Below are 23,808 nucleotides of genomic sequence, written 5' to 3'. Positions count from 1 at the left end.
TCACTTTCCTGTCCATCCCTGTAAACTTTTCTGTACCTGATGTAAGGCAGCCCTTAAAGGGTCAATGCCCCTTTTCTTCCAGCTGGACAAACACCCACTCACATAAAGGTTACAGTGGACACATCCTTAACATTGTTCACTCCCACTCCATCATCCTCTTATAATTCACCAAATATTTACCTATTTAAGGCCCCAGTACAGTAAGATACTTAAGCACATGCTCAATTTTAACAACATACATATTTAAAGTACCTTCCTGAATCAAGGCCTAATGGAAGGCCCCAAACATGCAAGTAAACCCCTGCTTCAGAGCCCCACCGAACTAAAGTCTTTCCACATGGAGCAGATTGCAGGATCAAGGCATGCACTCTGGTTTTTAATACAGCTTTACACACCAATGTTTGGAAGGGCGGGGGGGGATTGAAGTTTTGACAGATTTCTATTCTGATGTGCAATGAAGCCAAGACCCTTTGCGGGGGGCGGGGGGGCGGGGTAGAAAGTTCTCCCAGAATCGCCAATAACCCAGTGGTTAAGGCTTTCACCAAGTATGTGGAAGAATCAGTTTCAAGTTGCTGGTCTGAATCAGCCAGAGCAAGGACTTCAAATTGGGTCTCCCAGGTTAGTTCCCTAACCATTGGGCTACTGGCTAGTCTGGGGTCAATCTTTCCTCCTCTCTTGTTTTGATCAGAAACTCATGGACTCAACAAACTTTTCCAACAAAAGTTTAGTAAAATATGTGTTTCTGCAAAAAGTTTCAGTTTTAACAAAATCAGAATTTTCTGACAAAATGTTTAGTCAAATGATTTCCAACCAGCTCTAATTATCACTGCTTTTTCCTTTTCTCTGATCCATCTTTGCACTGCCCAATAGAGGGGACAGTTTTGCCTAAAGTAATGTTTCCTTTTGGCAATAGAACCTGCATCTTATTGAAAGAGTTTCCTGTTTAGGAAGTTCACAAATTTACATGGAAAACAGATTAATCTTATATCACTGCAAAGGTAACAGATGACAAGGTTTGAACATTTATTTCATGGAATTCTTAGAAGAGTAAATTACAATGTCAAATCAATGTTGTTTTTCCTGAACTATATTCATGGAATTTCATATAAATATGCTAGGACAGCTACCTTCAATTACACCAATGAATCCCCATTGGCTTTAGAAAACCTACAACCCCACTGTTAAAATGCTATTCACATTACAGATATAACTTGACTTCATTAAGGCTGCATGGATATAATTGAGGTCAGAGTTTGTCCCTCTGTATTGTATCAGTTTGTCTTTAAATTAAGTAGGTAAATTATGTGGTCTTCTGGGGGAGACAACACAGGCAGTTGCATAATCTTTAGTTTAACATACTTTCTTTTAGTCTAAAAATGACAAACTGCTATTAAACTGCAGAAGAAATACACTTTCATACAGTAAAAACATTGCAATGCATCTATAGAAGCATGTTGTTATTCCAGTACATTACACTGATTAAATCTCACAATTCATTTTAAAGACTATTCATATCAAACAAGAGATTTAGAGGAAGGAAATGATGAATTAGCTTAGGAAGCACTGGTCACAACTTAGAGCAGGGCTTTTTAAAGTATTAACTTGTAAACAAACAAAAATAATGAAAAATAAGAAACAGTCTGACAGAGATCTAGAGAAATGCCATCTAAAATAAATGTTCAACGAGTAAAACATTTGGCAGATGAAAAATTGTAGAACAGGAAACAGACAGGCATACAGATAACATAACGGTGTTGTATATCCAGTACCAAAACCCTTAGCTGCCTGTCAAATTACTATAGTACATCCAGATACAAATTATTACATAGAAGGAAAAAAGAATCAAAAGGGCACTATTTTGTAATGTTGCTGTAGAGTGGTGTCAGTGAAAATATCAAGCAATACAAAGGGACAACAAATTTCAACCTATGTTGTCACAATAACTCTAGAACAGAAAAGAGAAAAAATAAAAAGGAAAATGGCAAAAGTGCTACTCAACATCTATTAAGATGTGGTACCAGTTAACACTATTCCATGTTTGTAGATTATGTTTTATTAATAAAACTGTGGTCATATGCCTTAAATCTAGAGTCTTGTGTTATGTTTTTATTCTATGCTGTCTGGGGGGCAGATGGGGATGTCAACAATGACTGTTTTAAACATTATACAAGTACACTAGTTAGCTAAGGAAAACAGGGTGTTTTGTCATATTTTTATATATATATATATATATATATATCTTGTTTCAGCAATGTACAACTTTTTCAGCTAATGTTAAAGTTGAATGGGTTGGCATTTTACAGGCCATAAGGCACTGGATCCATCTAGTTTTTTTTAGTTCAGTTTGGGTTCTTAAATTTATTAGACAAAATAAACTTTGTTTTCAAAATACTGTTTTACATTTGTATGCTCCTGGCTCTTACTGCAATGTACAGTAGCAACCAATTTTGCAAATGAACAGTGAAATGCAACTCTTTACCATACAATTATTAATTAAATGCAAAAATTGAGTGTGAAATCCTACAGTCCTTAACCAGGCAAAATTCACATTGATCCCCATTGTTTGTATGTTAATATTCACTTTAAATGTGCTGAGAATACTACTGACATATCAGCAAATCACCCTAGCATTTAAACGAATTGTAAATATTGCTGTATTCATCTCTCTTTGAAATGCAGAGCTAATAATCTGTGAATGGTGGAGAAACAGGCCATTTCCTTATGTTAAATTGTATAGATAAATACCCAATGTTACCCTAATTACCTATTTCAGAGTAGCAGCCGTGTTAGTCTGTATCCGCAAAAAGAAGAACAGGAGTACTTGTGGCACCTTAGAGACTAACAAATTTATTAGAGCATAAGCTTTCGTGGACTACAGCCCACTTCTTCGGATGCATATAGAATGGAACATATATTGAGGAGATATATATACACACATACAGAGAGCATAAACAGGTGGGAGTTAATAATTGGCCTCTCAGAGTTGGTAAGACAACGCCCACCTGTTTATGCTCTCTGTCTGTGTGTATATATATCTCCTCAATATATGTTCCATTCTATATGCATCCGAAGAAGTGGGCTGTAGTCCACGAAAGCTTATGCTCTAATAAATTTGTTAGTCTCTAAGGTGCCACAAGTACTCCTGTTCTTCTAATTACCTATTGTTCCCCAAGGGACTCCGACTTGTCAAAGGTGGCTTGTAATTGTATAAAAGATCCTTGGGTCCCAATCATTTTTTATCTCAGATCTGCTTAAGCTTCATCAGGGGAAGTTTGAGTTGCAAGATTGAGGTCTCAGTTGAGCTAGAAACACCCAGAATATGATATTGGACATTGGACTGTAACCTAGGGACTAAATTCTAAAAGAGCTCTTTGCAACTACAAAGCTCACCATCTCTGTTATGTATCTGAACCTCAAGAATTGAACTCATGTCTGCATGTATATTGATCTTTTAACCATACTCCCTCTCTTTTTTTTTTTAATAAATGTTAGTTTAGTAAATAAGAATTGGCTCTAAGCATGTAAGATCTGGAATATTCATTAACCTGGGAGGTAATGTGTCCAATCCTTTGGGATTGGTAGAACCTTTTCTTTTATATGATGAAATAAGATTTTCAGAAATCTTCATCAAATTTGACTTGGGTACCTGGATGGAGGCCTGAGGCTAGGTTACTTTAAGGGACTATGTTGTTGGCTTCTGGGCAACCAGTAAGGAAATAAAAAAGCTGTTTTGTGCTGGCTTGGTAAATCTAAGTATTGAAATATCCACCAGCTTTGAAGATTTTCTGTCCCATTCTCTGCAGTTCACCCTAGTTGAGTGACCTCAGCTGGCCCCCACTTGGATCCTGGTCATATATACCTAGTGAGATTTTCTATTACATATAATTTGACAGAAATGTAACATTTAAATGTGTTGTCTAGAAGTGAAATGGTAGGATCCACCCTCTCTAGCGAGGCTTCTCTTGCTGAGACCTCTACTGTTGAGGAGGATGTTCAGACCTTTCCCACCCTTCCCTGTTTGAAGTTTCCTTGTAGAGGATAGGGCACTCTTCCTCACTCTCTAATGTTGTGTCATTTTTAGCTTGCTAGGGGCCTTGAAGAGCAGTTCTCAAGTCCCAACTCTCTGGAGTACTATCCAGTTCTGCAAGGCAGGCAGGCGACCAATGCAGAAGCTTTTTCCAGCAGTACTTGTGCCCAGAACATCCAGACACCCCATCAAGGAATACAGCAAGGTCTGGGAAGATCAGTAATCTTTAATCCACAACCAATATTTTTATTCAAGTCCCCCTGAATCACAGCCACAAAGGACAGGCCTGGGTGACTACAGAAGATGACAGGAACTGTGATGTGCCAGACACTTAACACACCCCCTCTAACAGACCACAAAAGCCTTCAAATACACTCCTTTCTCTCCTTCCTGCCAATGCAGAATGACTCACTGTAATCTATTTATTATTTTACAAATGTCTCTCTTATTCCTAACTCTTTCATTCAGTCCTTATACATAGGTTTTCTCTGCCTCTAGACCCATTCCACTTCAAGTATATCTAATTTTTAGATGGAATGACCAGAACTGGATCCCGATGTTCAATGTGATGGTGTACTATCACTTATATAACGTTGTTATAATTTTTTTCAGTATTGCTAATAATACCATTCTTCACATGTCCTAATTTTTTTCCCTTTGGACCACTACTGCACATTAAGTAGACAACTTAGCTGAGCTGTCCACAATGAAGCTCAGGTCTTTTAAGTGGTTTCCATTAATTTAGAATCCACTGAGGTGTAGGAGTAGTTCAAATCATTCCTTCCAACAAGCACTACCTTGCATTTCTCAACAATGAATTTCATCTGACCAATTACCTAACATCTTTCAGTCCCTCTGTAGATCCTCAGTCTTCTGTATTCTAGATTAAACTAAATAGTTGTGTCTCATTTGCAAAGCTCTTCCATCTCACTTGGATCATTAATAAATATATTAAACATCAGTTTTGTAGAGATCCTTGGGACAATTATTCCTACTTGTCATTTTTTGTCTCTTAACTAGTACCTAATCCATAACAGATCTTTAGCTCATCCCTATGACTTACAGTTTGCTTAACAGCCTCTTGCAAGAGGCTTTTGATATGAAAATAAATCATATCAGTGTTCCTTCATCCACTATTTTGTGGACAGGATCAAAGAATTCTAGGAGTCTGGCATTGCATTATTTTCTTTTACAGAAGCCATGCTGGTTTGGTCCTTCCATATCATGTTTAACTAGGTGTTTTATAAATGCATGGTAATTATAGTTTCAATCAATTTACTTGTTATTAAATGAGGCTACTGGTCTGCCATTCCCAAGATTACCCCAATACCTTTAAAGACAGGAATATCATTTACCATACCTGCAGTCTGCTGGTATAACAACTGGTTTTAATTAAATTGCATATTAGTGGTAGCAGCTCAGACATTTCATTTTTAATTTCCTTCAGAACCCTTGTAGGAACACCAGCCAGCTGTGGTGACTAGTCTAGTTTGTTCCAACTTCTCTGTGACACTATAATTTCTGACTGTCTCATATTCTTATTACTGGAAAATAGTAGGTATCTCCCAAACATTTGCTCTAGTGAAGACTGAACCACAAATAATTTAGCTTACTTAGTGGCTTTACCCTCCTGAATTGCTCCTGTTACTCCTGATAGTCCAGGAGATATACTGATTCTCCCAGAGGCTTCCTGGTTATAAAGTCTTTATAGAATTTCATGCTATATGTTTTTCTGTCTTCGGCTATTTAATCTTCAGATTCCTTGTTAGGAACCAATCCTATAATGAGTTCTGTTTGCACAGAACCCTGAAGTCAATGGGGCTCTGTACAGGTAAAATGATTCTGCTCAAGCAGAGCTCATTGAAGCATCAGGTTCTGAGTCCTCTTAGTATTAAGCATATGCGTTAGCAGACACAGTTTGTGTTCCTGTGGCTTCAGATGTGATAGATTTCCTTTTTCATTTCATATATACCCATTTTGCTTGAATGTTTTCTTGTACCTTGCCATTTATCCATACTAATTATTTCATTACCTTTTTCCTATTAAGTTCAGGGGTACCTGCTATAACACATTTATAGTATTCTCAAGTAGTCACTTGATTGGGGTTAAGAATTTCAAGTTTCCTACATTTTCTACATTTAAATAAACATTAGTTTTTACAGATACTCAGCAATCTCAGATTACTAAACTGGGCCATTAGCCAAAAAAAACCTTACAGTCTGCACATAGACGCGCTGTGACATGTTGTTAGTATCTATATTAGAACAAACAAAACAAATATATTTTTAAAAAGCTTCCTAGACAGTTTTTCCATTTCAGAGACATGTTCCCGTATTCATGTGCAGTGTTTTGTAAAGCACTTTATTTCCATTAGCATTAAAAAAACTCAGGTCTTCAGCAAATCAGCAAGAGACTAATGGCACAAATCAATATCAGATTCTTCATAGCAACTAATATTAGGTCATTTATTATATACAGTGCTCGCTAGCACCACTACAGCTATAGGTCTATCAGTGATTACATAATGAGCCTTTTTAGGGAGCCCCAACTTTACTGTGGCTTGACGCTTGACAGAGTTTCACAACATAGTGACTTTTTTCTGAACTTGATTTAATTTCAGCTGTTTCTAAGTTACAGGAGTACTTACAAAACTCTTTTTTGTTGTTGTTGTTTTTTGACTAAATGAAAATAATCATTTAATGGGTTTAAGTAGCTGGCCTTAATAGGAATTATACATATTTTTATTAGTGCTTCTGAGAGTACTGAAAGAAGAACACTCATCGCAAGTTTAAAAAACAACTATAGATCATATATGATCATTTCTTTTTAGAGTTATTAGCCACAACTTTTTTCCAGTAGGACAGATCCCCTTGGTGAAGTAATTGCCGTTTGCTCAGGCTCATTACTCTCACCACTACTCAGATGAATCTAAGCCATCACAGTCACTAATACAGCATGTGTGTCAGGTATTTCAGAAAATGTTGGATTTTCTATTTTAAAAGAGTGATGGAGAGATGGATTTTATACCACATACCTGCTGCAATCATTAGGCACATGTAGGAGAATTAAGGAAAGCATGAGAAGTCTCACTCTGAAATTCCTTGCTTTAATATATGGAGAGCACCACTTAGTTTTTACTTCTATGCATATACAAGGAAAGTGTATCTATGTTTACCTGAACATTTCCTTTCTTCAGGCAACAGGGACCACAGATCCATTAAAATCGCTCTTTGCCCCAAAGCTGCAAGCAGGCTGAACTCAACCTGTTGGTCCCTGGCGTTGTCCTGAAGTTCCCTCCAGCTAAGACAACTTCCACAACCAGGATAATTCAATTTCATTTTTCTAAATTACAGATTGGGTTAAATATATTTTGATGAAAAAGCACAATTTCTCCTACTGCAGAGCATTGGAAATTCCCCATAATGAAAGTCAACTCAAATCTCTACAAGTCTGCTTCTCTCTCTACTTTGGATGAACCAGATCTGTGGATGTCATAACTCAAAAAAAAAAAAATTCAGGTAAACACAGATGAAATTTTCCTATTCTTCATTGTGCTAAGTCCCCAGATCTATTACAATATGATTTTCAAAGCAACATAAGAACATAATGTAAGACTGGCCATACTGGGTCAGACCAAAGGTCCATCCAGCCCAGTATCCTGTCTACTGACAGTAACCAATGCCAGGTGCTCCAAAGGCTAGGGACATCAACTTGCAAAAGAGGAGACTAAGGGGGGATATGATAGAGGTATATAAAATCATGAGTAATGTGGAGAAAGTGAATAAGGAAAAGTTATTTACTTGTTCCCATAATATATGATTTAGGGGCCACCAAATGAAATTAATGGGCAGCAGGTTTAAAACAAATGAAAGGAAGTTCTTCTTCACAGGTACTGAAACAAATTATTAAAAAATCAGTTTGGAAGCTTGTAGAAGACAATATAAAGCATGGCCAACATGGATTTGTCAAGAACAAATTATGCCAAACCAACCTCATTTCCTACTTTGACAGTGGATGGGGAGGAAGTACTAGACATACTATACCTTGATTTTAGTAGAGTTTTTGACAAAGTCCCACATGACATCCTCAGAAGCAAACTACGGAAATGTGGGCTAGATTAAATTATTAAGATGGGTGCACAACTGATTGAAAGACAGTACTTGCTCCAGAAGATTTTGAAAATAATTACTAGTGGTTCCAAGATTGTTTCACCTAGTTCCTACATGTTTGTGGTATTTTTCGTATTCCTCCTTAGCAATTCATCCATGCTTCCACTTTTTGTAAGATTCCTTTTTGATTTTCAGGTCATTAAAGAGCTCCTGCATGGAGTCATATCTTTGAAAAAGTGCCACTCTCCTTAACTCCTTTTTCTCTTCGATTTTCTTCACATGGGAGCTTACCTACCTGTTCTGAGTTTGTTAAAGACTGCTTTTCTTAAAGTTCACTGTCCTTATTCTGCTGGTCTCACTCCTTCCTTTCCTTAGGATCATAAAATCTATCATTTCATAATCATTTCACTCAAGTTGCCTTCCACCTTCAAATTGTCAACCAATTCCTCAATGCTGGTCAGAATCTAATCTCAAATGGATGTCCACCGGGTTACTTCATTCATTATTTGAAACAAAAAAGTGTTCCCAAGTATATTCCAACAACTTATTGGCCATTTTGTGGATGCTGTGCTCTTTTTAACACCTATTCCTTGAATTGAATTGGGACCTGAATAAGCCCCCCTCCATTATCCTCAGTGAGCATCTGACTGAACGATGGCTCTCTGACTGGTTCACTAGCTCTTCAAAAATCATATTCTCTGTACTCAACAATTGTGGAAGCAGAGAACATACAAAAGGATCTTAAGCTCTGCTAATAGACAGGAGAAGTAAAGGATAAAAGCTATATAGGTCTCATAAATTTTGGTTCATTGAAGCATGTCTGTGAATGAGATCCTCATTCCCATTTGGCTCCAATAAGAACTGGAGTTTTGATTCTTGTTCTTCTTTATGGCCATCTTTGAGATGAGACTTTGCACTTGATAGAATTCATCTTCCACCCAGACCCATGGTTGACTTCCCTCTGTCTGTGTTTATCATGAATTCCAGATTGTCCAGAAACCATATCACTATTTGTCTCACTTGTGTCTCTGTAACAGAGCCTTGATCAGAAAAAAACTGTCTAGGAAGCGATAACTGTTTTACCTTCTTCCTTCAAGCCAATATGAATACCACCATGATTCTGGAAGAGACCCTGAAAGCATTAGTCTGATAAAAAGGAAATGATTGAAATTGGGAGAAGAAAGCTGTCATCCATATGCAAACTTGAAGTATTGTTTGTGGATGTTAAAACAGGAATGTTTGAAGATAAGCCTCCTCCAATAACTTATTTAAATGTGTCAGACGGAGTCCTGCTCTGTTTGCTTCTGATTTTCTGAGTTTAGAAATAGGATGAAGAGAGGGCTGTATTGCTCCAATCTGAACCAAATGATGGATGGCTTCACTCATTCCTCCTATTCCCATGGGTTACTTGAGATTGGAACTGGGACAAATCTGTTCCTGTGATTCTTGCACAGCTCCAGAGAGTATCCCCTTTGCACAACATACAGTGATCTCATTTTGACTAAAGCTATCAGTATCCACTGGCTCTCAAATTGAAACAGCCCAGCGCAAACTGGGGGTCTAACTCCCGATAGGATCATGCAGATAGCATGACAACAGCAGGAACGCAACTGAGGGAAACTACTGACATTGCCTCAGTACCCTACCTTTTACAAATTGGTATCTTCTGTTGTATTTCATGGATTGCTTCAACTTGCCATATGAGCTATATTCCTTTCTATAGCACCTAGCAGGAATCCAGATTATAGATCGACTTTTCTGATTACTCTGAATTGCCTCAGCTTTCCATAAAATTTTCCACTGAACCACTATGAGAACTGGGCCCAAGTGTCTGATCTCAAGGACCAAAGCCCCATAATGCTGCATGGAACAGATTTGTATGCCACTATCGTTTTCAGGGAGACGTCCTTAAGTTGTCAGATAGACTGAGATTTTTTTAGGTTGACAGGAACCTTATTTGCAATACTTTCCACCTATGTCCCCATTGTTTATGAAAACATGCAAAAGCACTTGAGGTGTTAGGTAATAAACTTTTTGTTGGTCTGAAGTAACCAAGGAGTGTTCATGCCCAAAGAAGAGTGCTGAGGTGATGCCTGCCCAGGCTTAGCTGCCTATGAAGGGTCTGTACGGTTCAGAGGTCACTGATTCAGGAACACAGAGGCCCTGACCACCAGTAGTGACACTAAACTGACTTTGGACCGGTGCACACTGAGGAACTTTTTGGCTTTATACAATGCAGGCCAGGGGGATAGAAAGAACTAAAAAGGAGAGCCAAGAGGCCCCATACACCTTGCTTGCTCTTCCATACCTAGGCTGCTGGCCCCCTTGTGATTCCATGGCCAGCTGCTGGAGGGAGGATGAGGAGGGGAGGCATAACAGCCTGCAGCAGAAGCTCAGAAAAATACCCTAGACATAAGGCATGGTGACCAACAGCAGCAGCTAGTTATAACAGCCCAATACTTTCTCATTCTTTAGGTATGGCAGGAAATCCCCATCCTTCTATTATACCTTCCCAGAGACCATTAGGTAGAATATACTACACTCTGCCCATAGAGCCAGCTGAGCTCCCCAATGAGTCATTCAATAAGAAGGGTAAAGCAGGCAACACAGAATCTTCCTTTTGCTTCTGGCTTTCCCTGAATCCTGCAGGGACACCTGCCACTGTAAATGCATGAGAAGGGGAAGTAAAGCTGAGCATTCAATCTCCCCCAAAGGTAACACAGCCCTGGGACACTGCTAGGAATTAGAATGACATGTTATTGAGCCAAATTGTTAACCAGAAATGTGACAAAGATCGGAATTTGACTAAGAAAATCTCTGCAGAGGGAGGTCTGGCTGAGCCACCAGCCACTGGGGAGGCAGAAAAAACTGGAGGAATCGCCCTTTTGCCAGTGACTGACAGATCTAATTCTGCCCCCAAGACACAAGCAGGCTGAAGTACCCATTGTAAGTGATCTGCGGGCCCTAACGCAAAGAAGAAAATAATACTCTTTCACACACACACACACACACACACACACACACACACACACACACACACACACAATCTTTCACTTTAATAAAGAATTATTGAAAAACTCTCTTCTAACATCTTAAAACTTGAAATGTTTACAGTATTAAAGAAGAACCAATCACAAAACCTCCCACCTACATTGTGCTAATATGAAATATTAAGTAGCAGCTTAAAATTGCTATGTACCAGATCCTGTCCTAAAACATGTAAATACTATACTGTATCAAAGAATAATTTGTATATGAGAAGGTAAAAGCAGCCCAAGTAGTGAATTGTGCAACTCTTCAAGGTCAAGGCATTCTCTGACACCTATAATTTTGATAGCTCCACATCTTACAAGTCTTTTTTCAAAGTAACTGCAAATAGAGCATGGTTTGATCAAAAGTGGAAAGTGTTAGCTTATATTCCAATTATTCATAATTTGACTACCTCAGATGCTTAAACCAAGAATACATTTAAGTGTTTATGCATAATAATGTAACAATGTCTGCAAATAAGGTGTATTATAAGAAGTTATCAAGCTAAATGTTATTTTTATAAATCTTCCAGCTAACTCAGAGAAACAACTACAAAAATCCAGGATTCATGGACAAAACATGAACGTGGAAATGGGTTTTATCATTTCACAAAGTGATAGCATTTAGTTAACCAAAAGAGGATTTTTGAAAGAAAAAAAAGTTTATTTCAGCTCACCTTACTTTCTCTGGCAACAATTACACCTGCTTATCTATAGATTCTCAAAAGAGTCAAGTTCCCTAAGCACATTTTACCAATAGGTGGAGACTGACTGCACTGCACATTAAGTGGTGGGGCCGCTCTCTGGCTTGCTGGATGAAGGTGTGTACCTGTTTAAGGGGAAGACACAGGGTCAGTGCTTAAATTGTACCAGGTCAGGGCTGAGCCCCGGCACCTCTGGGCTTGCTGTGTCAGTTACGGAAGTAAAAAAAAAAAAAAAAAAAACGTTTTTCATTACAAATTAAGTACTGTACAGAGTGATGTTGCAGCACCCACAGAGCAGGTTGTGGGGATGCTGACCCATCCTCCTCCCAGGTGATCAGAAGAGAGGGAAGGCTACATAAGTACATGCTGGGTAGGAGAAGCCCTCTTTTATCTGGACCAGGTAGAACAGCACCCACCTCCCACCCATGGAAATGGAGAAATATCAGGTTTGGTCAGGATCTGCTGTGGACACTGACCTAGTCACTCCTTTCTTGGGAGGCCTGAGAGGAATTTTTCCCTTACTGCCAAATTCGCATAGGCGAAGTGGGTTTGGTGGGGTTTTTTTTGCCTTCCCCACATTGGGTTCAGCAGAAGGGGGGGGGGGGGCTTAGTTGGGGGAAAACATGGAATGGGAGTTAGGCTATGATGTCGCAACTCATGTTGACATGGGGCACATGTCCACTGCAGTTACTCCATAGGGAAGGAATGCAGTGATCAGATAAATTGATTGGTAAAGGATTTATAGGAGGTATTCGTTAAAGGAGCAGAAACTGGGGAAGCGGGGTTCCAGGGCTCCTATGACTAGCACAACAGGGAGCCAACCCCCCCCCCCACACACACACACACCTCTATAGCCCACCTTAACCCTCATTCGAGGGGGGAATGGCAAGATTCCAACACCAGGAGGGATGGGCACCAGAATGAGGAAGGTGGAGGGCTGACAAAAGCCTCCCAGGATATACTAAAATAATCATGGAATTACCTGCACTGTATACTCCTATCTGCCAGGCACTCCCAGACAGTTAATGTTGAAGTTGTGGCCCAATTAAACCACATCCAGTGTCTCCTGTCCTCCTTCCAGCATAGCCAGACAAATTACAATTTAGTTTAAACTATACGAGTGAAATCCTGGCCCAAATCTCCCATTGGCTTCAGGGGAAAAAGGGATTTGACCCTGTATCTGTTTCCTCCAGACAGCTTTCTAACGTCGAACGCTTGTTCACTCAAGAGTCAATTATCCTTTTTAAATGTATATTGCTAGAATATATCACTACAGCAGCAGACTTGTAGTTATGTTTGTTACTTGTTGCAATTAAACATGAGCTTGTATACAAACTGCACAAGGAACATTTTGTATATATTAGGGTTACCATATTTCCACAAACAAAAAAGAGGACACTGGGGGGGGGGAGCCCCGCCCTAGCCCCGCCCCATCCACTCCCTCCCACTTCCCACCCCCTGACTGCTCCCCTCAGAACCCCAACCCCCCCTGCTTCTTGTCCCCTGACTGTCCCCTGCTGAGAACCCCCTACCCTAACTGCCCCCCCCCCAGGACCCTACCTGTCCCCTGACTGCCCTGACCCTTATCCACTCGCATGGGTGGCAGGGTTGTAGAAATTTTGGTGGTGCCCAGAACCCCCCACCCCACCTGCCTAAGGCTCTGGGAGGGGGGTTGGGTGGGGGGAGGAGGTCTGGGGTGCAGGTCCTGGGCTGGGGATTAGGGTGCAGGAGGGGTGCAGGTTCTGGGATAGAGTTTGGGTGCTGGGTGCAGGCTCCGGGCTGGGGCAGGGGGTGGGTGTGCAGGAGGGGGTGAGGGGTGCAGGCTCTGGGATGGAGTTTGGGGGTGAGAGGCGGTGCAAAGGGAGGGGGTGCAGGCTTTAGGAGGAAGTTTGAGGGCAGGAGGGGGTGTGTGGGAAGAGGGAGGGGGATTGGGAGGGAGTTTGGGGATAGGAGGGGATGCAGGGGTGAGGGCTGTGGGTCTGGGGATGAGGGGTTCATGATGCAGGAGGGGGCTCAGGGATGGAGCAGAGGATTAGGGTGTGTGGGGATGAAGGCTGGGGGGTTTCGGGTGTTGGAGAGGCTCAGGGCTAGGGTGGAAGGGCAGGGTAAGGGCAGCCTATCTTCCCATTAGTGGATGGGGGCACTAGGACCCAGGGGCAGCAGACAGCAGTTGTCTGCATGTACTGCCAGAGCCAGCAGGCAGACAGGAATGGGGGACCCACCGAGGGGGGGATGCACGGAGGGGGGGTGGCAGGTGGAGGCTGGGGACCCATCCAACACTCCCCCACTCCCTGACTGCCCCCCCCCCCACTCCTCTTACCATTCTGGCTCCACGTGGGTCGGTTTGTGTGTTACAGAGGACTACAGAGAGAGGGAGGGGGGAGCAGGGGAGGGCTCTGGCTGCTGGAGGCCAATGGGAGTGGGTCAATCGGCCTAGCCGCCCAATCAGCAGCCACACTCTGCATGGAAGGGAGGGAGGGAGGCGAGGGAGAAAAAAAAACCCGGACATTTTAACCTTGTTACCAATTCCTCCCGGACGGCTATTTAGAGACGCAAAAGCCGGACATGTCCGGGGAAATACGGACGGATGGTAACCCTATATATATAGTTTCTATACTGTTAGTGTGAAGTAACATTCTTAGCAGGCAAAAGTCTTCTGGTAACATTTTATGCTCACCCAACTCTCCTGAATAAAACAAAACCAAGTACTGTATCTTGACCTGTCAGATTCCACACCCATGCATTTTAGCATAAATTTTCCTGTGCACAAGTACATGCCTTTACTCCTAGTTATGCTCAGATTGACCAATTCCTCTCTCCTCTTGATGCTTTTGTCTTAAAATGCATGTCAATGTTTACCATTTTAGCCATAATTTATCCAAGTCATATTTATTTTACTCTTTCCTCACAATGTAATTCTTCTAGACCCTTAATCATTGTATTTTTCCCTTTGAAATCCCTCCAGTCTGTCAACATTTTTCTGAAGGTAGTCCACAGGCCACTATTTTAAATTGCCACTTCTCCAGTGTCATTTAGAAGGAACACAAACTCACTAAGCAATAATGGGATGCCTCTGTTAATACAGCCCAAATTGCATTGTTGTCATTGTTTTATGATGTTGTAAAATTAAATCCAATTTGCTAGTCATTATCACTTTCAAGTTTTTTTTCAGTATTACTGTTTTCACAGTTGGTCCCATACCACCGATATCTAATAATTAATTTAATTATTAATTATAATTTAGTAACTTTCTAGGTCCCTTTATATGATTATTTTGTCGTGACTAATGTTCCAATTTAGTATCAAACTAATCTGCTAATTAAACAATAAGCATTATAAAGACTTTAAAAGATCAAATTCAAAATATCAGTGTAATTATATTTTCTTACTAAACACTTGAGAGAATATTTTTCTGTGAACAAATAAATCACTGGCTGCTACTAAGAAAATAGATCCTCACCTCCATAACCGGAACACAAAAGCAAACTAAAAAGACAGATTCTACAAGAACAAAGGGCTGTGCTTGCAACTGACATAGATATACATTATGCTGCACATTCCTCTATAATTTTTTCAGACATAAGGATTTAAATAATGAGCAGAATAGTATATTGCAAAGAACTGGAAAAAATCAAAATGACTATTGCCACTTGTTTTAACTAACATTTCGCGGGGTGGGAGGGGACAGTTGTTTTCAGGGCAAGAGTATCATAGTCCACTGGCTAGTGTGAATAGGAGTTTTATATATATGTATATGTATATATATATATATATACATATACACACACACACACACAATACAAAAATAAATTATGTATATGACCTTGTATCCTAGAAGGTCACTCAGTCACTCTAGAGAAAAGAAATTAGTAATCATCAGTAGTTGCTATAGCAGCCACTCCCTAGAACGAAGGCAACTACAGCTGTATTCTACAAACAGTGCAATTGACCTCATAAAAAGGTCAATCACAAAAATAAATCCAAATATACAGAATAGCATAATGTCTACAACTATGAATCAAGACTCTTCCACCCATATACAATATGCCATTGCTTAATATCTTATTCAATCCTTATTTTGGTGTTTAATTGTGTAATAATAAAAACATATGTGTCATAACTTTGGATAAAGGCCATAGTTATCAAAAGTTTGGTGCTCTGAAATGTACAGAACTGTATGTAACATTTTAAAGCTGTGTGTTCCATGTAATTTAAGTTATGTGTCCAATTTAGATTTACTAAAAATATTATATGTCTTCCAGAAATCAATTGGCATTTAACATAAAAATCTATCTTATTGAATAGTAATTAAATTTGTCCTTTGGACAAACACTGAAATGTTCATAAAAATGTACATTTTATTTTTTAAAGCAAATAAATTTTCAATTCTGAAACAAATATGTTAAATAATTCTCTATATGAGATAGAAGTGTTTGCATATTATTATGCAACTACTTATAATAGGTAAGAACAGGTTTGGTTTCTAGGTAAATCGTGGTGTATGACTTGAATAGATGATCTCATGAAGCACTACAAATTCCAAGAAAATAGATTCTAGGACGGTTGTACAGCCATCCCTTTACTATGCTGCATACATTAATAGGTAAGAAAATAACTGTGTTTGAAGAAAAGAAATAACTTTATGTAAGGTCTATTGCCAGCTATTTAACAGGGTTGGAGGGGAAAGGAAACGTGTATTGGAATATCTCACACACAGACACACACACATATATATACTACTGTACTGTAATATATAATATAGTAAAGTATGTATAATATATATTACATCATATACATGTTTGCGAGTGTTAAATAATCATGAGAAAGACAAGACTTTTTTTTCTCAATTTTAAATTCAGCTTAACCTTTGTTAGCCCATGAGTACAAAGCCTCTGTCTTTTGCACCAATGCAATCTTCATTAGGGTCCATCATTCAGAAATCCAAAAGATAGACATACTAGTCAGGAAAAATATTTTGATGAGATTTTCTCAATATAGCCCCATCTCCAAATGCAAAACAAGATAACATAAGGACACTTAGCTATACACCTTAAGCCCTAGTTTTACCGAACAATTCACTTTAAAAGTACCACCATTGTACTGTATACTTTTCCAAATTTCAAAACTCTAAAGAAAGATGAAACTATATGGTCAACTATATGGTGAAACTGCAGAATAAAGTAGTTAAGAGGAAACAAAATAGTTATTAAAGGATTATTGCACATACAATTTTTCTCCCCCTTAAAAAAAAAAAAGCACTCCAAGAAGGGAAAAAAGTTTCGAAATAATTAGGATGATTTCTAATACAAACAACATCAGGAACAGAATAGTATATTGGATGCAGGAAGGCTAGAGGAGGAGAAGAAATAGATGGCTCAAGGGAATTGGTAATAGGATATAGAGCCTTTCATCTTCAGTTCACAGGTTAAAATCCAGCCCAAGCTGGCAGTGACCAAAACTGGTTACTATACAGTGGCTGTTCAGTAACCAGTGTGAAATGAATTGGTGGTCAAAATCCAGTCTCAACCAGACAAGTGTTCAGTATCATAAGCTGACAGACAGACTCAGCAGAGAGGTCAAAGTAAAAACCTTCACAGCCCCAGAAGCATTTCCTTCTAGTCAGGTTTGAGACATCTATGCACGACAGCACAAGGGAGCACTGCTACTGCTGTACTAGTTTTATGGACAGAGGACCTGAGTTTCCAATGCATCAATCCCAGCACCGATTACTACTTTTTTTATTTTTTTGATGGGGGAAGAGAGAACAGAAGAAAAAAAGTGAACATACCCTTTCTATACAGAGGAAGGAAGTGAAACAAAGATATCCTCCGGTATTAAAAACAAGTTAAAGAGAGTCTTAATATACGTTTAACACAAAAATTAAATGATAAACAATAGTTATGGTTTTTACTTAAAATGATAAAAGCCAAGGAATCATTTCAAAAAGAAGGAAGGTTAAACTACCAGCCAGTATAGTCCCTACCCCTACTTCCAATGTTTAGGCATTACTGTACATAATGTATGGTCACAGACTCAAAACACTGGGAAATACTTCTGAACTGGCCAATTATTTGTTTGTGGTGTACATGGCAAACTGTAAAAATAGGCAAAGTTACTGTAGATTAATATTTAAATAAATATTTATATTATATTCAAATAGCTCCTCTATCTCCGAAAACAGGGCAAATGAGACATGTCATGAATAGTTCCTTTAATTCACAGTGTTACTGCTTCCAAACAAGTAGCTAGACAGTGAAGTGATGGGTGGTCTTCAAGGCCTGAATCTGGCAAATGCTTAGGCATGTGCTTATCTTTAATATCATGAGTAGTCTCATTTATTTCAATAGTTATTTTGATTTCAGTGGGATTACTCTCTGTAATTGTTAACCAGGTACAGAAGTGTTTGCAAGAATGGGCCTAAATGATGAAGGCATGAATAAATGTACTAGATAGCTCATAAGGGTTAAGTAAGTTCATTATTTTAGTATAGAGTTATTGTACCTATTTAGAGAATTGTGTGTGTTTTTCACTATTTTATTACACTAGAAAAATATAAAAAAATCCAGAAAATACTAGGACAGTACAAAGAAGAACAGGAGTACTTGTGGCACCTTAGTGACTAACAAATTTATTAGAGCATAAGCTTTCGTGGACTACAGCCTCTAATAAATTTGTTAGTCACTAAGGTGCCACAAGTACTCCTGTTCTTTTTAGGACAGTACAGTTTTTATTAGTAGCATGTTCAAAAAAAGTTATCAAGAGCTTTGGTCAGCAAAAACAGCACTTAAAATTTTAGATTAAAAAACCCTTTATAATCTCCAAAGAATTGCTGGAGGTTGGGTTTGTTTTTGTTTTTTAAGTAAAAAAGTAAGGCAAAATAATAAAAAATGTCTGTATTAATATAATCTTAAAATGTGATTTCATCAAATCTCAAAAGGTAAGCAAAGTCAGCCAAGCCAACACTTGGGTGGGACCCAACCACAGAACATAGAGGTGCTGCAGACGTAATTTTAGGCCTTGGCTACACTTGGGGATTCACAGCGCTGCCGTGGCAGCGCTGTGAAGCGCAAGTGTAGTCGCGCCGCCAGTGCTGCGAGAGCTGTCTCGCAGCGCTGTAAGTACTCCACCTCTCCGAGGGGAGTAGCTTGCAGCGCTGCGAGGGAGCTGCAGGCGCTGATTACACTGGCACTTTACAGCGCTGCACTCGCTGCGCTCGGGGTGGGGGGGGGGGATAGGCGTTTTCACACCCCTGAGCGCAGCAAGTTGCAGCGCTGTACAGCGCCAGTGTAGCCAAGGCCTTAGTGATTTAACTCTTTGTCAGTGTTTAAACAGTTCTTTAACATGGTTTCAGGAAATAACAGAATGCTGGAGTATCCTAGACAAATTCCAAGTCAGGAAATTAAATATGGCCAACGTAAATGTTTCCTGTAGTTTCTATTAGATTCTCCTTCATTTCTTGTTCTAATCTTTTGTGAAATATTGATACAGGAATTATAAATAGAAAAAACACCTCTTAGTTCATCTACTTCATCCCCAGGATTAGGGCAGACAAAATGTTGGTGCACACTGTTATTGTCCAGTTTAGCGGTGAATTAAATTATACCTGTGCAATAAACTGTATACCCGTAAATCCTATTTCAATATAGGAAATTATTACTGTTTTTACAAAAATTATAATTCCTTTTGAGTAGTTGACATCAACAAATTCATATTATATTTAATAAAATACTATAATGAAACAGCATTGAAGCTTAAGGGATTTCCCCTAAACTTACAATAAAATCAAATTTGAAGGCTCCGTTGCCCACAATTACAAGTTGCTGTAGAAATATCATTGATGTGTTACAGAAATGTTAAGTTAGGAATAGGTTGTAATAGCAAATATTGTAGCTAGGAAAATCCTGTTTTCATAAACATATATTTATTAATAATAGCTGATTGGACCAAAATCAAAATCTAAGATGTATAAAGTCATTTTGCATCTAAAACAGAATATTTTTCAGAGTTTTCTATTAGAGATAAAGATGGCTATTCAATAGCTTGAATAAAATGGCCTGGTGGTCTCAGAACAGCTTCTAGTGAACAGATATTACAAATAAATATCGCTCTACTACTTTACTGGCAGTATCAATGGAGACAATCACAGAGATTAAACTACCTCTCTTACTCTTACTGATGATCTCCACATTTGAGGCACATTTGTAGGTAGAATGGAGAAGCTTGCTTTATCAAAATATGTATGGTACATATTCAGTGGATAAACTCTTAATTCTCAGGACCACCAATGTAGCATCTTTCAACAGCATCAAAATTAGGTCCCACCCCGCAATCATATCCAAGTGGGAGGACCCTTGTGTCAGGAAGTGCTCCATGTACTTCAGTAGGAATGTGTGTAGAAACAAGGGTATTAGTAGATCAGACTGCAGAATCTAGGCCTTAATAACAACTAGGTGTTTGTTTTTTTTAATAAATTGTTCCATGAAACTTGGTTTATTATATAAGGAAAGACAAAGTGCAACTCTTCTGTTATCAGCTAATGCTGTTATGCAGCATTAGTACAAGATGGAATATTTTCAAGATGCATTCGTCAACATATCTAAGAAAACTAAACTGGCAGAACTTCCTCCTCTCTACTAGATAACAGCATCTCTAAGGGTAACATTTTAAAAGCAACCAAGATATTTAATAACTCAAACCTCATTACCAGAGTATTTTAGGCACTTAGGAATCCAAGATCTGTTGGCTTTTAGCAAGACTTGGGCTCCTAAGTGACTTTTGAAAAAGGTACTGAGGCTTCTAAAGTCATTTCTGTGCTTTTGAAAATATTATATAAATAGTTCTAGGTGAGAGAGAGAGAGAGAATGTTAGGGAGGGAATATTTAAACACATAAATTGCACTTTATTATTTGAGTTGAAAATAAATCTATGAATACTCTTTTCAAGTAAATTGGAATATTAATTTATTGATGTCTTGTAACGCTGCATGGCACTAAGTCTGAAGCTTAACATCTAGAAGTAGAAGGTTAACCCTGGCTCCAGTCATTATTTCAAAGATAGCATAAGAAGAGGAGCAAAAATAACTATATTTATTCAAGGCTACTGGATAGATTTATGGAAAAGCTGAATTTAAATACCAGGAAATTACAAAGCCTTCTGTTGTTCAGCTCACAAACACATATCCAATTACCATCAGAGAAATCTCTCCCGTCCTTATAACTAAATTTTTCATATTTTTTTTTAATTCAGCCCTACTCTGTTGAATTGCAGCAAGGTGATCTAGTTAACCATGTCCTTGGTAGCGCATGAACTGTCTGAACTTTACTCAGACGGGGGAAAAAATGAAGGATTAGTATTTGGTTTTCCTCCCAGTTTTACAACAATTAATTCACTTGGAAATTCCATGGGATAATTATTGAAATAATTTGTTTATAAATGGAACACTAGCCATTCCCCAAACGTGACTTAAAAGCAAAACTGGACCAGACCAACCTTGTATGGCTATTTCAGACACATACAGTACATGTCCATGAGCATTTAGGAGACAACAGCTCTAGTTTACCATTTTTCAAAGAACATTTGACATTAAACTACTTGTAAATAAATACAGAGATAGGTTTTGGTCAAGAAATTTTAGTGCTGCTTTTGCTAAATACACAATTGCTTTTTTAAACAAATGACCGTTAAAGTAGTTTGCTCCCTCTTTTTTTCCTCCTTCTTCTTCTTTATAGAGAAACACACACAAAATGTCACAGAATTTAACGGGACAATATTTATAGCACAAATCTGTGATTGTGAAGCTGATCATTCAGAAAGAGAAAAGTTTGATTACCCAGACAGCTAATGACCTAAATTCTGGGATTCCATGAAATAACAGATATTGCAAATAAAACAGCTTTCCTCTGGTTTGTACCAGTATTCATATTTGTTGTTTATACACTTTCCTTAATCATATATTTTAACCAAATTAGTTTCGGGATAAACGGAGAGTACTCACGTGATATAATACTGTCAATATATTGTGGTAAATATGGAGCCCAAGCATCAATTGTTTCTTTCCGCCCTGCCTGTTCAATTCTTCTCAATTCTGCTAACAGTAAGGCCTGGGCAGCTTCCCTTACCTACAGAGGGAACCAGAATGTCATACAAACTCAACTCTCAAATAAGATTTACAAATATTTTAAAAAAGTAATGGTAAAGTTGTCCAGCCATTACATTCTTACAATACAAACAACAGAGCTAAGCTAAAAAGATAAATTTACAAAACTCAGCACAGACATCACATACTTATGCCACCAAGTTACTGTTCAGTCCTTGCTTCCCCTAGCTGGGGCTGAGGTTGGGAAGGTCTGTGCAAGCCACATAGCTGATTTAACTACACCTTGCCTTCTGGAGGAAGAAGTATTAAGCTCCAGAGTAGCTACTTTTCCCTGCTAATGAAAAGATCAGCAATACAAGGAGGCCAAGTTAGGGAAGGGAGAACACAAGGGAGCTCACAACTAAGTCCTCAATTTACAGAGCATGATATTTAGCAACAGATCTAAGAAATTAGACCTTCTTTTCTGTGAAAGACGTTAAAGGAAAATTAATTTGGGACTTTCTATAACTACTTAGAGAGAGAATTCTATAAAATTCTCTTCTATACTTTCCCAAAATACTTTTCCAACTTCAACAACGTTTGAAAAAAAGTTAAAAAAACACTTATTTTTTTAAAAAGTCATTGTTTAAATATGCTTTTGCCCATTTAGTATATAATCTGGACAACTGAGCAATAGTAGTGGAGGAAATCCTTAGAAGATTTTCATGTTAAAGAAAAAAATACTATAAAACCAACAAATACAAAATAATATTTTAAATGTAATTGGCAAAATTTCCATTCACAGATTTCAAAGCATTTAATAAAAGTAAGCATCACCATATACATTTACATATGGGGTATCTGAGAGACAGAAGTTAAGTGACTTGCCCAAGGTCAAAGAAGAAGTCACTGACAGAGCAGGGACTACACCCCTTACAGCTAATTCAAGTGTTCTAGCTACCAAACTTTGTGGCTGAGGAAAATTTCAGTTATCTTTGAAAGCGTTTGTGCTTTCTGGTAACATGAACATATTACATAATATCTAGTAATAGGACAACTACTCAGAAATATACAAATCTACTAGTGCTTTTGTACAAAGTATACTTCAGGCAGATAACACAAAGCATACACCAATTAAACTAGGAGACTGCTGAAATTCTACAGCTCTGTTCTTCTTTCTTTTAAAGCTGCACAATTAACTCCCTCCCCCCCCCCCCCCTCCCCATACACACAAACAGCATAGGTGTGATGCTAAGGTCAGCTAGTCATTTCTCAAATAGTAGGTGCCAACCCATTTTCTGACTATTGTAAATACATTCCAAAAATTATAATAACTTAGCAGCCTCTTGATAGAAATTGAGTTGAAAACTTTGTCCTTAATGAGATTTTAAGCAGATTCCAGAAAATTCTAGATCTGAATGAATAAAACATAAATGTACTGTATATATTTGAAATATATATCAGAGGGGTAGCCACGTTAGTCTGGATCTGTAAAAAGCAACAGAGACTCCTGTGGCACCTTTAAAACTAACAGATGTATTGGAGCATAAGCTTTCGTGGGTGAATACCCACTTCGTCAGACGCATGTAATGGAACATTTATGTTTCCTGTTCATCATTGTAGGTTACTCAACAATTAAGAAAAAATACAGATGTTAAAATGTCAAAGGAATGTTTATAAATTAACCAGAAAATTAAACATAATATGCATGAAACTGTAGTATGTTTCATTTTTGAAACATAAAAAGATAGGGTGCAGTGAATATGTTCTCCCTGAACCTAAATACTGTTTTTAGGTCTCTGGGACATAATGAAAAAAATTATCTCTAACAGTTACATTTCCATAACTAAATGAAAAAAAATTA

General features: G+C 38.4%; 1 protein-coding gene across 7 annotated transcripts in view; it reads right to left on the bottom strand.

Moving 5' to 3' along the window:
* The window catches only part of WDR7 (WD repeat domain 7), a 343,609-nt gene that overhangs the window by 211,283 nt on the left and 108,518 nt on the right, over window positions 1-23,808 (bottom strand). For all 7 annotated transcript variants that reach the window (XM_024103360.3, XM_005296832.4, XM_024103361.3 and 4 more), the window contains one exon: window positions 21,864-21,987. In XM_024103360.3, coding sequence (XP_023959128.2) covers window positions 21,864-21,987 — 124 coding nt within the window. The remainder of the gene's footprint in view (window positions 1-21,863; window positions 21,988-23,808) is intronic.

Source organism: Chrysemys picta, chromosome 6 (assembly GCF_011386835.1).
Source record: "Chrysemys picta bellii isolate R12L10 chromosome 6, ASM1138683v2, whole genome shotgun sequence".
Classification (NCBI taxonomy): Eukaryota; Metazoa; Chordata; order Testudines; family Emydidae; genus Chrysemys; species Chrysemys picta.
The sequence above is the reverse complement of the archived record's forward strand: the minus strand, read 5'-3'. Positions and strand labels throughout refer to the sequence as shown.